Source organism: Typha angustifolia, chromosome 13, assembly GCF_048772165.1.
Source record: "Typha angustifolia cultivar Huaian chromosome 13, ASM4877216v1, whole genome shotgun sequence".
NCBI lineage: Eukaryota > Viridiplantae > Streptophyta > Magnoliopsida > Poales > Typhaceae > Typha > Typha angustifolia.
Window position 1 is genome coordinate 8758349 of NC_133251.1, and position 15727 is coordinate 8774075.

The 15727-nt window shown below is 36.7% G+C and overlaps 1 protein-coding gene across 3 annotated transcripts in view; it reads left to right on the forward strand.

The window, feature by feature from the left end:
- Window positions 1-13754, forward strand: part of LOC140774230 (uncharacterized) — a 35745-nt gene extending 21991 nt beyond the window's left edge. For all 3 annotated transcript variants that reach the window (XM_073117135.1, XM_073117136.1, XM_073117137.1), the window contains 6 exons: window positions 2436-2518; window positions 9506-9584; window positions 9667-10387; window positions 11521-11613; window positions 12641-13229; window positions 13385-13754. In XM_073117135.1, the coding sequence (XP_072973236.1) occupies window positions 2436-2518; window positions 9506-9584; window positions 9667-10387; window positions 11521-11613; window positions 12641-13229; window positions 13385-13526 (1707 nt within the window). In that variant the 3' untranslated portion in view covers window positions 13527-13754. The remainder of the gene's footprint in view (window positions 1-2435; window positions 2519-9505; window positions 9585-9666; window positions 10388-11520; window positions 11614-12640; window positions 13230-13384) is intronic.
- Window positions 13755-15727: the final 1973 nt, after the last annotated feature.

The window sequence follows — 15727 nt, forward strand, 5'->3', positions numbered from 1 at the left end:
GTCATTATTGAATGAATTGAGTTTTGCCCTAATCTTCTTATCTCTCGTTCCCTCATTCTCCGGCTCTGTCGCTTCTAGCCTCCCTCGACTGGCCACTCACCCTAGTCTCTTAGGGGCGGCCCACTTCTCCCCCATTTTCAAATTTATCTACCCTTGCCCTAACCCTTCCATTATCCATAATACCACCACCATAACTTACTCATCGGTGCCACCCCATTACCATCAGCCTATCATTACCATAACCCACCTAGGATCTTGTGCCTCCATCCACGGATCTATAGACGGACTCTTTGACGTTCGTCTATTTATTTGAAGTTATCTCCAGATCTCGCCGTCTGATTTTCCTGAAATTTGATTCGTTGGAAAGTTTTTTTTTCAGGGCTACAACATATTAAAATCTCATGTTGATCCAACGGCTACGACTTTCGGAATACTTTTCCAAAGTTCCGTGCCTGATCTAGTCTAGATCTCAAAACGAGATAGATTAAACCTTAGCCCAATGTGAGATCATATTAGATGTGGGCATCATTTTCAATTTGACGAAAATAAAATTGCTTGAGTCCAATTTTGGTCTAATTGAGCTAATTAGGCTCAATTTATTTTCACATTTAATTTGTTTAGTTGATTTTTAATTTAAATAATCAATTGAATTAGTCAATTGATAGGTATGATAAGCCTATATGCGAGGGATGTCCCCATTGAGTTATTATCTAAATTGGGTTAATCTATTTATGTAAGACCTAATTAATTAGGATCCTATTAGGAAATGAATTCCTATTAGAATCTCAATTGATAGTTATGGTAAGCTTATATGTAGGGGATGTGCACATTGATTTGTTACCTAAATTGGATTAGCTAATTTAAGTAAGACGATCAATTAGAGTCCTTTAAGAAATATGTTACTATTAGAATCAGCTAGAATCAAAATTGTTAACCTATTTAAGGGTTATTGCATAAGAAACAAGGAACGATTTGGAATTTGATTTATTTGAGATATCTCACTTTCTTCTTTGTGGTCTTTTTCTTCTCTCCCTTTCTCTCCTTTTCTCCTATTCCATCTTAAGATTCTTCTCTCATCTTTTTTACTTTCTCTCTAAACCTCTCTCTTTTTCCAATCTCTACTTTTCGTTGGTTACTGCTGCTGTCCAAAAGATTCCAGTAGGGAAAGAAAATATTTGGGTGGCCGGACATGAAGAGGAGGACTTGCTTTCAAAGTAAAAGCACTACTATTCCATTTATTGGTGAACCTAAATTCTAAAGTCTTTCCTTACATTATGTTTTAGGCCTTTCTATTATCGATATACCTATTTGAGAGTTGAGGAAGCTACTGCCTTATCTGAGTATTTTTCTCTCCTTTTAATCAATTAACTTATTATCAGTTATTATTTACTATATTTTATTTTAGTTATTTGTTTGGGCCGATTGTTTTCCAAAACATTGCATTCATACTAGATTTGTATCACACAAGGAAAGAGAAAGTTGCTAAGAGGAGAGGGTGGTAAGGAAAGAGGACTTACTAAATGATAAAAATAGTTAGAGAGAGGAGAGATAGAGAGATTGAGGAAGATAAATTCATTCAATAAGCATACCTAAGATATAAAGCCATGAAACCCTATTTATGGAGAATACAATAAAAGAGTCCTAAACCAAATATGAAACAAATAATTAAACCTATCTTAGTTGTTTTCCAACGTTTTCTCGAATTGTAATTTTGTTTCGTCCCAAATAGAATCCAAAAATAAAGAAAGTCTAAATACGAAAGTTGTAGATCATAATGTCACCGATCTAATCCATCTGGTTTCATATTATTTGGACGTTGCATGAATATCTTATGAATTGGAGCTGCGTAGACTGGAACTAGCATTTTTCAAACTTGGATCATATCACCATGAGCTCAACACTGGCAACCCCTACCTTGACTTGAACTAGCATTTTTCAAGGTCAAATAGTCGCTTTGGAAAGGTGTGTATGTGGCGGATCCTCCTACAAATGAAATACGTATCTGGAGACCACATTGATAAGACTATCGTATAAGGTCATTCATTTCCATACAAATCATGGATTCCTTGGAGGCTTGAAGTTCTCTTTCTTCATCTTCTCTCTTGCTTTGACATTCTACTTGTCAAGGTCTTCAAATTTCAACTTTCTGATTCTGTTGAACTTTGTACCAAAATTTCTCTGTTTTTTATTCTTGTGGCAGACTTGTATGTTAGACCTGAAGATAAAAGTAATCACAGTTCTAGTGGCAAGAATACATTTCACTGAAGTTGGCTTTTGATGTTCTTCTATAAAATTGCACAGCTAAAGTTGTATTGTTCTATATATATATGTCTCACTCATCCTTTGCCCTCATGTCCTCTGGTTTCAGTTTTTTATATGCAATTTTAATTATTGTATTTCTATATATTTGAAATGTTACTTCCTTCCTTTTGTAGGTTTATAGAGATTCTGAAATAAGACCAATGGTTTGCTGTGATGTCTGTGAAAGATGGGTGCATTGCGAGTGTGATGGCATCAGGTTTGTCAATTTATTCCTCCCCATTCTCGTTATGGAGGAATGTGTAACTATCCATCTATATTTCTACTGTGATTTTTTAGTTATTTCTTGATGCGCATATCCATATATTGGTCTATTTGTAAGTTTACTAATTCTCCTTTAATGTATATATTCGTATATTTTTATGTCCTGTGGAGCAAGATTCTAAGTATTGATATTTGGTCGTCATAGAAAATGATACACGTCGGCCTTTCAGCCGCTTTATTGACCGTTTTAGTCTCGAAATACAATTTAACTACGTAAATTCTAAAAATAATACAAAATTTAGAAAAATCTTAGAAGTTGAGGGAAACAAAGATAAGAAAATTTAGATTATTCACATAAGATAGTAATGACATAATACAAAGATTGAAAAATACTAAGAACAAATATTGAATTTCCGATGAATTTAGTAAATACATGTGCATAGTGCCATCATCAACTCTACAATAGAGGTGATAGGTAGTCTCTTATTGATGAGGCTAACCACTACCTTTGCAATAGAGGTGAGCATAGGGGTGTTAACATTTTACGTTGAGTTGTATTTAGGTTGGATGCAACTTTTGGTGCATTCCACGTATAGCTCGCATAGAAGAAAATTGAAAGGTTTGTATTTTCGACTGATACAATTGATATGTATCAACCAATATTGGACCGATATGGTCAATACTAGGTTGAAACCAAAGGAAAACTTTACTCCAACGGTAGTTTCGGATCGTTAAGGACTGATACCTATATGTATTGGCCGATATGGCCGAGAAATAATGGGATTGGTTGATAATTCAAACCATGCTTGTGAGGATGTGACATTTGTTTGTAAATGTCCGTCTACACATGTATATGCTACCAGCAGGTTTTATGGATACTTCGTTTGCCTATCTGTACCAATATTTGATACATATCGGATATCGATACGATATCAATATGGCTCCATAAATATTGGATACGACTGGAAGAGTATTTGAATTAAAAAAATAATTTTAATTTTCTGATGCGATGCTGATAAAGCTCCGAAATGGTGGATACGGCTCCGATACATTTCTTGATCATTTGTTAAAAGATGATATAAAACATATACTTTATATGTATATATGATTTTCCAATCCCTCATGATACTTTTAAGGTTTTGTTTATTTGATAATGAATCAAACATATAACTTGAAAGCCTTGTAAAGATCCAAATTATTTGTAAAATAATAGTTGAATAAGGTTTCAATGTTATACTAATATTTTGAGTTTCAAATTAAACTCTGTTACAATATCATTTTAATGCTTTAGTGATTGCTAGTAGATTTGCGAGCAAGAAGAGGGTGGAGAGAGTTGGTTGGCCTAAATGACTAAGGGGATCATCGGACGAAGGGGTGGAGGGGCTAGCCGACAGCCAAGGTGGCGGTAGCTAGAATTTGAGGGAATTCGGCTAGGGTTATAGAGGAGAGCAAGCAGGGGAGAGAGATAAGAGATGAAACTTAATTCAATTTTCGATAACTCGATTTGGTTGTGCACCACATTATTTAAAGGAGGCTAGCCCTACTTAACCTAACCAGTTAATTAAATAAGATCCAACCAATTAATTACACAACTTTAGTCATAAAAAAGCTGAATAGAAATTGACTCGACTAAAATAAAATTTCAACTGAACTAGGCTAATCGACTCGACCCGGTGAGTCCAATATTCCACGAGGTGATCTGATCTGACCCATATCACATCAATCTACTACGCTTCCGTTTACTTTGTCCTTAAAGTGATAGTTATGGTGGTTCAGTTAGTTCTAGCCCGGGTTTCGGTAGATCAAGTGAAATCGTCTCCACAGCATTGTTTATAGCTCAATCCTCCTTGTACTCGAGTTTGCCCATCTCTAGGCCTTCTAATTGGGCTTCCCTCAGTTCTGAGAAAGAAGGAAAAACCAGATCTAAAAGTTAGGCAAAGTCGGCCAAGTCGGTTGGCACGAGAACAACTCGGAGAGGAACCACTCTTCCACGAAGTTGTGGCCATCTCGAACCATGGCTTGCTTGATTATCTTGTTCACTTGCAATGCCTTTGGCATTGCTGTGCCCGAGTGCTTGAGCACCGAAGATTCAATTGCCATCTCTTTTTTCCTTCTCATTCTTTCGGACATTAGGGTAGCAGTTAGTGTTGGCCGATTCGGCCTTCAGGATGATACGGATCCAGTGGTCATGCCCGCAGGTGGGCGGCAACCCCCTCGGCTCCTCAAAGACATCAACAAACTCCTGCAATAGGCCTCTCATGTCAGCATATATACCTGCAAGTGGTGATGACTCCAGATCTATGGGTGCCATTTGCATCAAGAAGACTCGAACCGATCAAAGGCTGCAAGGCGGTGTTGGCTTGCGGATGCAGTTGGTCGCCCACCAACTGGACTTTTTTGCCATTCCTTTTAAAGGATAGTGAGAGACTTGTGAAGTAGTCGAAGGTCACGAGTCCCAAGCTCTTGAGCTATTGGATTCTTAAGACAATTTCAGCATCATGCAAGGCCTACAGATACATCGATGGTGAATATCTGCCCTTGAATCTTCAACTCGACGCAGCTGTATACGATATTGGCCCCTAATGTCCCCAATGGTCATTTCGAACACTTCCGTGAGTTCCAACTTGAGTTCAATCTTTCACAACAACCTTTCATCAATGAAATTGTGAGTCAAACTGGTATTGATTAGGTTTTGAGCCATGATTCACTTCACCATGCCAGTCATGCATAACGTCTTGGGCATTGTGGTCCAAGAGTATGCATGGAGCGAGATCTCAGCTATCATCTCTTGCATATTCTCCTCCTCAACCACTAGCGTCCTCGGCTTCTACAACCTCCTCAGCAACACTGGTTTCCTCTCCTTTGTCTAAACCATCGATAAGCATCATTGATACTGTTGGTTTTGCGCAACAATGACTCGGAGTGAATTTTTTGTCGCAACAAAAACACAACCTCTTCACAATTCGATTTTCTATTTGTGCTGGTGTCAAAAACTCAACCTCTTCGCAACCTCGGGTAGCAACAGGGTTGTAGCTCTCGGCTAGCCTGCGGTGCTCCCTACTGCCAAGCTCGGCCTAATTAGAGGTCACCTATCTTGATAGGTCCAGTTGGGTATGGACTAAATCTTCATGGCTCGGCGCTTCCCCTCCATCAGCACTGCATCTTTGAATGTATCCTCCAACGTAAGCGATCGGAGAGCGCGCACATCAGCTCAGCTTGCAATCCAAAGATGAAGGTACTCCAGAGTTGCTAGTCGGTCTATTTGAGATGGCACTGACTACTCACCCTCTCAAACTCTTCATAGAATGCCCATATGGTCGTCTTTTGAATAGTCTTCAAGAGAAGAGCGTCAAAGTCCTCATATGTCGACGTATTTGATGCGCCTCATGAGTTTGGTGCAGAAATCTTTCCACCGTTCGAGCTCGCCTTGGGCGTTGGTCGATTAAACCAATGCAAGGCCAACCCTTTCAAGTGGAAGCTTGCTAGTAGCACCTTTTGCTCTTCCGGTGTCCCTTGATAAAGGTAGAGCTGCATACTTGGTAGATCCAATCTATCAGATCCCCACTCTTGAACTATGGATAGTCCAAGTATAGAACCTTTGCTCGGACTCCATTGTCTTGATTTGGATCATGCCCATCGCCTAGTCGGAGAGGACGGGTGCACCATGACTGATCGAAAGTCTCCGGCGGTGGCCATCTTCTACTAGTGGTAGAGGATTGTCTTGGTTATGCGATGGGTCAAAGCCTGTGGGAGGCTCCCTATTAGGATAGCCTCTTTTCTGCGGTTCGACCACAGCCGATTTGTGTTTGCTTGGTCCTATTGGTTTTGGACTTGGTGACAGCATGATGAGGGGCTCCCTCTGTTGTGGTGGCATAAATGTCGTGGTTAGAGCAGTTGTGGACGGCGTCAAGCCTCGATATATGATCTGCGCGGAGAGCTCTGCCGTACAATCTCCGACCTTTCTCGATGCCTTGGTCTCCTTCAGCATATTCATGATCATTTGGTTGGTTATAGCGATCTGCTCGATAAGGTTGCCGAGCTGGGTGTGGATTGATAGGGGCTTGGTATTAGGGTTTTCTTTAAGGTTTGCCCTAAGCGTTGCAGGCTCCAAAGTCTTCGCCGCTGCTCGGTTGGTCTCCTTTGCTGCACTTGCCAATATAGCTCCGGTCGTCATCATGGAGGTGGAAGTGCACCGAAGACAGCCTGGCTTTGATACCAAAAATTGATATGATCACGGGGTATCTACCTTGACTAGGTCGAACCAATGGTTGAAAAGAGGCCGCTGGTGGCGAGCGGTCAACCCCACCACCTAGTGCTGAGGCAGAAGGCGGGCAACAAAGCAGTGGCATTTTTAATATAAATAATAATAATAATAATAATAATAATATATAATATACATTATACACTGATGTATAAGTTGTAACCAATATAGTATATACAAAAATTTAATAGTACACTAAATTAAAATACTAAATAACATAACCACAATTCACAACCATAACAATTAACAAGTTCATAACCATGATGTCCGTAAGAAATAAGATAAATACATAATCAAAGATTCAAAATTATCATAACCATAAGTTCGTAGCAAGTAGCAACAAGTTCATAACTATAAGTTCCCAACAACAAGTTCATAATCATAAGTTTGTAGCAACAAGTTCACAGTCATAATAAATAAAAGGATAAATAATATCAAAACCATGACAAATAACATATGATCAAAATTATCAAGTTCCTAACAAGTTAACAACTATAACATCCTTTTCTAATCTTCTTCACAATCTACAGCAGGAACTTTGTCTACTAATAGATTTTCATCAGAATTATCAAACTCTTGCTCAATGTCATCCTTATCGTTTCTTTCTTCATCTGACTTGATTAATTGCTCATCTAGAGAAGTGAAAAAAATATTATTAGTAGTAGCTTGAATAGATCTAGTGCTCATTAATCTTTAATATTCTTTGGCTCCTGATGCATCTCTCAAGCTAACCCTTCACCTAAAAAGATCTCTTGTTCTAGATGCTTATTATCTAATCATTTCTTTATATTATTTCTTTCTTTTGAAGCGATTGGATCTTTCTCTTCGCGATCTTTTGATCTTTCTTTCTTGCATTAAATTGCACATAAACAAGATCATCCAACCTCTTTACTTCCTATCTATTTCGCTTTGAATAAATCTGAAATTAAAGACCAAATCAATTTGATAAATATTCATCAATTTAGCTTAGTCCATAGTCTCGATATAATGATTAATGATATAGTACCTATTCAAAGGAGCTCCAATTTTTTTGACATCCTAAGGAGCTATTTGTTAGGTTAAGAATCTTAATTGCCATGAGATTTGAGAGAGAAAGGGTTAGGTTAGGGTTTATATATATATATATATATATATATATATATATATATATATATATATATATATACGGGTTGACGGGTTGATCCGACTCAACCCGACTTGACCCGTATACTTAAATGGGTCAAAACAGGTCAGTTATGTAAACCCAAACACAACTTGTTTATTAAATGTGCTAGGCGGGTTGATCCATTTACGACCCAAACCTGATTATATTAAACCCAAACTTGATTAAGAGCCGGGTTATCTTTTAAACTTTTTACTCTCCTCTCACACTCTCCTCTCACCCTTATACTGCTTATTCGGCGGTTTATTTGATGAGCCCTTTCAACTACTCGACACTTTGGGGAACTGTAGTGAGTTTTTTTTCTCATTTCTCTTTCTCACCAACTTTTTAACTCTTTTTTTATTGCTATAGAACAACATGAAGAAAGATCTCTCTTCATTGTTGTTTCATAATAGTAATTTGTTAATATAAAAATTTGTCAAATTCAAGTCAAAATTTATTATAGTTTTAAGTGAGTTTTTCCTTTAAGTTTTAGGTTTCATATGTGATTAATTTTTATTTTCTTATTTTTCTATTATGTTTTATAAATGTTTAGAAATATTTTTGCATTTCAAATAATATTTAAAATTTTACTTAATTAAAAATAGTCCAATCCAATATGAGCAGTTGACGCGATCGATACAATCGATATATACTGTTTTTTCTAATTGCCGATTTCAATATCGAGTTTCAAAACCTTAGTGTGTGGCACTTGTAGAGTCGTAACAATAGGAATTTAAAGCGAAAATCATGCACCATCAACCAACTAGTGTTCAAAACTGTTGTTCTTGCTGAGGAGGCGGTTTGCATTTTGGTTCGACAACCTTCGCTTTCCCGGATGGTGAGCCTTGTTTGTAGATGGAAGGCTCCGCCGCCGAGACAATCTTGATCAATAGCGGTGGTGCCATTGCTACTTCCAATGGTTTTGCTGGGGCTGGCTTTCTCTCTCAAGATTTTGATGGAATCTCTGTTCTAGTAGGAGCAACCACTTTGGTGGCTTTTGATCTGTTGCATATTAAAGTTGAAGCGGTCTGTTTTGCGCTTCTCAAAGCTAGGGACGGGCAACTTCACTTCTATTACGATTTAGTTCGACTCTCTGTCTTATCAAAATTTGAAATCAATTTCTTGGAGATGTCATCATTCATTTGTGGACATCTCCTATCTCCTTTCTTTTCTCAATTCTGTCTCCTCTCACTGCTATTAGGGAGGCTAACCAAGCTGCCCTAGGTGGACATCTCCCACCTGGTGCAGGAGCAAGATTTTGCTTCTACTTGGGTGGAGTCTATTCCATCGGAAAATTTAGAATTTGTATATAGGGATATGTTATTTATTTTATTTATTTATTTTTTTTGCGCCCCTCTTTTTGTGGTAATATATTTATTCTTTTCTACCAAGAAAAAGTCTTAACAGCCATTTTCCTTTTCTTCTTTTCAATATTGCTTTTTGGTGTTCCATATATATGTTTTTATCATCTTAATATTTTATTTTTCCTCTCTGTTAATGGAACATATATCTTTCATCACATAAATATATCTGAGTAGGCAATATTTTCAAGAATTTTGATTCCACATCTTATGCAGTGATGAGAAATATCAGCAGTTCCAAGCTGATCAAAACCTACAGTATAGATGTGCTGCATGTCGTGGCGATTGTTATCAGGTATTATTTTCTTTTCTAGTTGTGCCTTTGAGCTCTTTCTGCCATATTTTATGATCAATTAGAAATGTTTTATTATGATTAGGTTCATGACACAGAAGATGCAGTTCGGGAGCTTTGGAAGAGAAAAGATATAGCCGATTGTGATCTAATTGCAAGCTTAAGGGCTGCTGCTGGATTGCCATCCCAGGAAGAAGAAATTTCTGCTTCTCCCTCCTCAGATGATGAACAAATTGGCCCGATCATACTAAAGAATGATAATGGCAAGACCCTAAAATTTTCTGTTAAAGGTATTAATGATAAACAATCGAAGAATATCAAAGAATCTGGAAAGAACAGTTTAAAGAAGAAAGGGTATCAAACCAAATTTCTTGTTGAAAATGAAGAGATATATCTGGAAAAACGACATGAAGCAAGATCACTAGAGGACAGTTTCAGAGATCAAAAGATTTCTGACATGACTTCACCTAGAAATGATGGACCAGAGATGTTATCATCTCCAAGAACTAGAAGTCCTGGGGTGGATGTGAGATCTGGTGTTAATCAAATGGACACAAAGTATGTCACTGTTGCCAAGGAAAGTACTGCAAACAGTGTTCATGTGGTGCCCAAAGTCAAAATAAAAGGTGCCAAACTACCAAATTCGCATTTAAGAGAATATGCTGGAGAAAATTTGACAAAAAGTGAAACTATGAGAGGTACCAAATTGGTTATACATATTGGTTCAAGAAATAAGAATGTTTCTGGCTCTCCAAGGTCTGAAACATCAAGCTGTCAAAGAGATCAGGACCTAGCTTCCTGCCATGGTATTCACCTTTTCATCTCTTAGCTAATCCTGTCATCATGATTCCGTCAATATCATATGGATACATTATCATGTAGTTTACTGTATTTCAAGTTTGTGTGATTTTAAATGGTTTTTGTCCAGGTGTACGTTTATGCAAGTTTATTTTAGTCCACCGTCTGATATTTCATCAGCTTTACTTTTTCAGTACTCACCTCCTCCTCTACACTGATGGCTTTAAGAATTGATGCAGCTCAGGATCTCTGTAGATCTACTGAGATATTACTGAGAAATGGGGACACTGGGAATATTGTGGAACTATGCTTTTCACAGTTCAACTTTTAACTACTGGCTTGTTATATTATTTTTGCCCAACTTTTCTTTAGTGACAGAAAACCTCATGAGTTTTGTGACAACAATTGGATATCTTTTACCAGAAAATTCCTTTTGAATTTAATTTGAGCATAAGAAATTGTTATATGGTTAGGACCACCATGTATAGACTAAATTAATCAGTTCCGTAAGCTCTTACAGCATTATGGTACACTGAAGTGTCTTAACTCAAAGAGTAATTCTCTGGTTCCTGTTCGAAATATGGAAGTTCAGCACCCTCAACGTCCGCGGTTATCTTTTCTTTTTGTCCCCTTCTCCTTGATCTTATTTTTATACTTCATCATGTTGTGCTTCATGAGTTGGTCTATTGTGGTTTCAATGATATTTTACATCCTTGGTAGATGGACTTACTAAAAGTTTTTCCCTTTAACATCTTGGTCAAAGAAAGACTGTACTTGATGTGGTTGTCTAGAGCCCGATCTTCTGGTTTTCTGAATGTGGATTTATGTTTTGTATCACGATTGCTAGAAATTTTGATATAATATATATATACACACATATATACAAACATAATATCCTTGTAGGCAAATATTTTTAGACATATGTTTTTACACTTGCATACATTGTATCTGATACTTGCTGAGTCAATTTTGATTTTCTATTTTTGTTAGCTTTCTTGCTACTTCTCATTTTCTTTCAAGCTGTATCATCTGCTCTTTCCTTACAAGGTTAATAAGATTCATGGAGTAGAATGTAGCTTACATGTTTGATTTGTCACCACTCACCACCAATTAGCTTATCCATTCTGATGATTGAAAACAGGTAGTGAAGACACCAGCCAGAAGAAGACAAAAGATGGCGAGAACTTCATGCATGGAGATCATAGTGGAATCACCAAATCTGGTTATAGCAAAGGTACTTATTTGTACTGATTAATTCCATCTTTAAGCCTTCGATGTTCTTGAGTGCTGAAACATCGGGACTAATTTTACAAGGGGAAGATGGAATATGTTTTCATCTGTCGTCGGGAATGGGTCTTCTGTCCTCTGGTATTGAGCATCTGGAATAAGTATCGTGATTTGGCAATTTCTCCCTTGCCATTAACGAATCACTTCTTCCATGCCATTATTCTTATGCGGCCTGGTCTGTCCATTCATTCTTCTATATGGCTTCTTTGATTTAGTAGAAAGCTCCGTAGCTGTGGGAGAAGATGGCAATGCTTTGATCATTGTTTGGTTAATTACTTAATCTCTGGGTGTACTGGTGTTTTGATATGTTGATGATACTGTGGTTTTTCGCTTTAAACTTTGTTTGTTTTATGGGGAACGCTTTAGATATGGTGGTCAGCTGTGGTCAGGTGTATGTTGCTTTAGTTTGGATTTAAGGGGCATGTTGGTTGGTGTGGCTCTGTTGTGCTGTGTTTTAGACATTATGTGTTCTCAGGGTGTCATGCTTCTAATGAAACTGAGCAATCCTTAGCCTTTTCTTCTTCTTCAGAAAAAAAGAAGACTAAAGGCCTCAGTGTTTTCGATTGGGGAAGAAGTTCTTTTTTAGATATTATTTTTTGGAGCTTAGTTTTGGTTGTTGCTTGATGCTGCCCTTGTTTGCTGACTGAATGCTACTTATGGTATTTGATTAACATGAGTTGGATATGTTAAGAGCGTAACAATGTTTTCTTACTGTTGTTGGAGACATTCCTTGACTGTAAGTTTGGTGTACCTAATATTTTAACTTGGGGAAGAAGGTTCTTTTTTAGATATTTTTTTTTGGAGCTTAGTTTTGGTTTTTGCTTGATGCTGCCGTTGTTTGCTGACTGAATGCTACTTATGGTATTTGATTAACATGAGTTGGATATGTTAAGATCGTAACAGTGTTTTCTTACTGTTGTTGGAGACATTCCTTGACTGCAAGTTTGGTGTACCTAATATTTTCTTCATTTCAGGAGCTAAAGTTGACAGTAAAAGCTATATAAGATTTTCAAGGCATGGGAACAAAAATGATGACGTAAAGCCCGGTAAGGCATCTGACATGCAACAGAAGAGCAATGTTGGCTATGCTGAGGAAAGTGGACTCACAGAGGCATGCAGAAGTCCTATAGCTGGAAAAAGGAGCAACAAGTTTGACCCAACTGCAGAAACTGTGGGGAAAGGGACTGCAAGAAATGAGATTGTCCAAAATAAACAATTTGTGGATGCATATGCTGATGTACGAAATAATAGTGATGGCAAACCTTCATTACTTTCTGCCTCCAACCCGAAGCCATTGCTGAAGCTGAAATTTAAAAATCCATATTTTGAACAGCCAAGCTCCTGGGCTCCTTCAGGAGTAGAGAACTCTGTCAAAGGGCAAAGATCAAAGAGAAAGAGGCCGTCCACGGAGAAAATGGGTAGTTCTGAGGATGAAAATTTTACAAAGCATCATCAAGAAAATACAATCGATGAAGCAATGGATGCTAACTGGATACTGCAGAAGCTGGGTAGGGATGCAATTGGAAAAAGAGTTGAAGTCCGTTTATCATCTGACAGTTCTTGGTGAGTTTGTCTCCATGGCATTCTTGTGATACTTCTAGTTTGATCTACTTTTCACAACTTGCAAGAAATGATTCAAGAAGAATGGCTTAAACTGCAGATTTTTGCCTACCTAAATTATGTCAGACAAATTTGCTTACTGCTATATCCTCGCGCAGGCATCAAGGAATGGTTTCTGATATCATTCAAGGCACTTCATCTTTGTCAGTTCATTTAGATGATGGAAGATCTACGACCCTGGAGCTCGGGAAGCAAGGAATACGTTTTATCTCTCAAAGACATAATAGGGCAAGGACATGAAACCATTGTGCTACACTTTTTATCTTTGACATACACTTTAATTGGACCTCTGGAAGTTTGACGGTTACATGGATCTGCAGCTATTTGATTTAAGCTGATCAGAGTCCTGTTTGTTTAATTGGCCTCTTAATCCAAACAAGCTCTTTATCTCCGGGAGGCCACTGCTGTTACCACTATTAAATTGTATAATCTGTCATTATTTTTTCTGGGAATAATATCTTTTTGACCGATTTATTCCAGTCAGCATTGCCCGAGGCTTTTAATACTCTTGAATCTGTGCATCTCGATGGTCGGAATCCCATAAAATGTACTGGAATTTGCAGTCTTATCTGAATATATTCTCTAGGAAATCTGTTCAACAGAACAAAATTGAATCGAGGTCGACTCATAAATTCCTTTTATTCGAGATTTTTCATCCTTGGCTGGTTGAAGTAATCGTATGCTGGTCTGGTCGGAGTGTTCCTTATTGGCTTTTCTACTATCTTGTGTTGAGAATATCAGTGTCCTCTTACGCTCAGAGCAAGCAACAGCTATTGGCTTTAATTATTGCTGCATGGTTCAACTCTGATAATTAATTCCTTGATGGTCAAAAGTTACAGGATACGGCAGTGAAAATTAAATGGACAAGCAATAGATTTTATTTTTTATTACTAGAAAGAAGGGCAGAAATAGGTTCCCCAATTAATATAATTGTAATTTCGGATTTTTTTTTAACTGACTTAAAAAAGACCACTGTATGCTAAAATAATAGAATTAATATTTATCGAATTACTTTATTTACTAATTTAGGTCTAACAAATTAAAAAAGATGTGTCTTTTTCTGTTCATATACCTACTTTCGTCAATTATCTTCCTCCTAGTTTTGCACCATTTTACTTCCTTTTATTCTTCTACCATGTTCTTCCTCTCATTCCCTTTTCATTCTCTATTTTCATCAATAACAATTTAAATAGTTTTTTTTTAATCTAAGATGGTCTTATTTGGCAATCTTAGGAGATAGTTTCTTCTTTCAACATTTCTCATCTTGTTCACTGTTTGTCTTTCTCATCTTATTCTTTGGTGATTAAAATATTCTTAAAGACAATCTAGAGATTATTGCAATGTTAGCACATAGATTTCAAAGGTCTTTGATGTATGTTTATGAAATATGGTAGATGTTGCACATACATAATGTGTACTTATATTGTGTTTACCTGAGACTATTAAATTGCAGAAAAATACCCTTATTCTTAGTTTGGGGTCTAGAAACTTAATATGTTTTTATCTATATACACATCTTTTTTTAACAAAATACATATAAATCACATAATAGATGCGGAAAAGGGCCCCATTGTTGATTTAGAAAATTAGAGAGTTGTGCAAATGACTCATCTATTTTCTATAATGGCAGATGCACATGTAATGCATGAAAGTTACTTGGTTATCTATACGAGCATGCACTTGTTGTTATTCGATTTAGGTGACTTTTAGAATATAATTATTGTAATAAATGGTTCACCACAAATTTATTTAGAAGTATATTCTGATTACGTGCTAGCTACCACCTCAAAAGAATTTTGGCCTAGAGGTAATACTCTACGATCGTCCAGTTTTGCCCCTTGCAATATAGGTGAAGCTTAGATGTAGATAGAAAAAGAGGCGGCCATCACTTAATGAGGCTCATTCAGGTAACAACAAGAAAAAACAGAATTTTTTTTAATTTGTCATGGAATGGACATAATAAAAGATATTGCACCCAAACTACGCCTATTTAAGAATTGACATAATTCAATATTTTGCCAATAATTTATAAATAAAGAAATATTTGAAGTAATGATAGTATATATGTGTTGTCTTCGTGTATATCATTTTCTATAATTAAATTAATATTTTGATGACAATATAATTTTGCTCAAAAAATTGTGTATCATCCATGCAAATGTTGTCAATGTTTGTATTTTATTTTGTCATTGTTTTTCACTACTCTAATTTTGTAAAGATTTCTTTACTTAAAATTGGTGAAAAAGTTTTATACATCATATATATAAATTTTGTGCACTGCTTATACGAAATGTGTGCTTCTAAATTAGGTAAGGTATGCATTCACAATGGTGAAAAAGTTTATGCATAACCATTGTAAATTATATACACCGCCTATACAAGATGTGGGTTTTAAAATTAGACAAAGTACGCATCAAGAATTCATAGAAAATGTCACACAC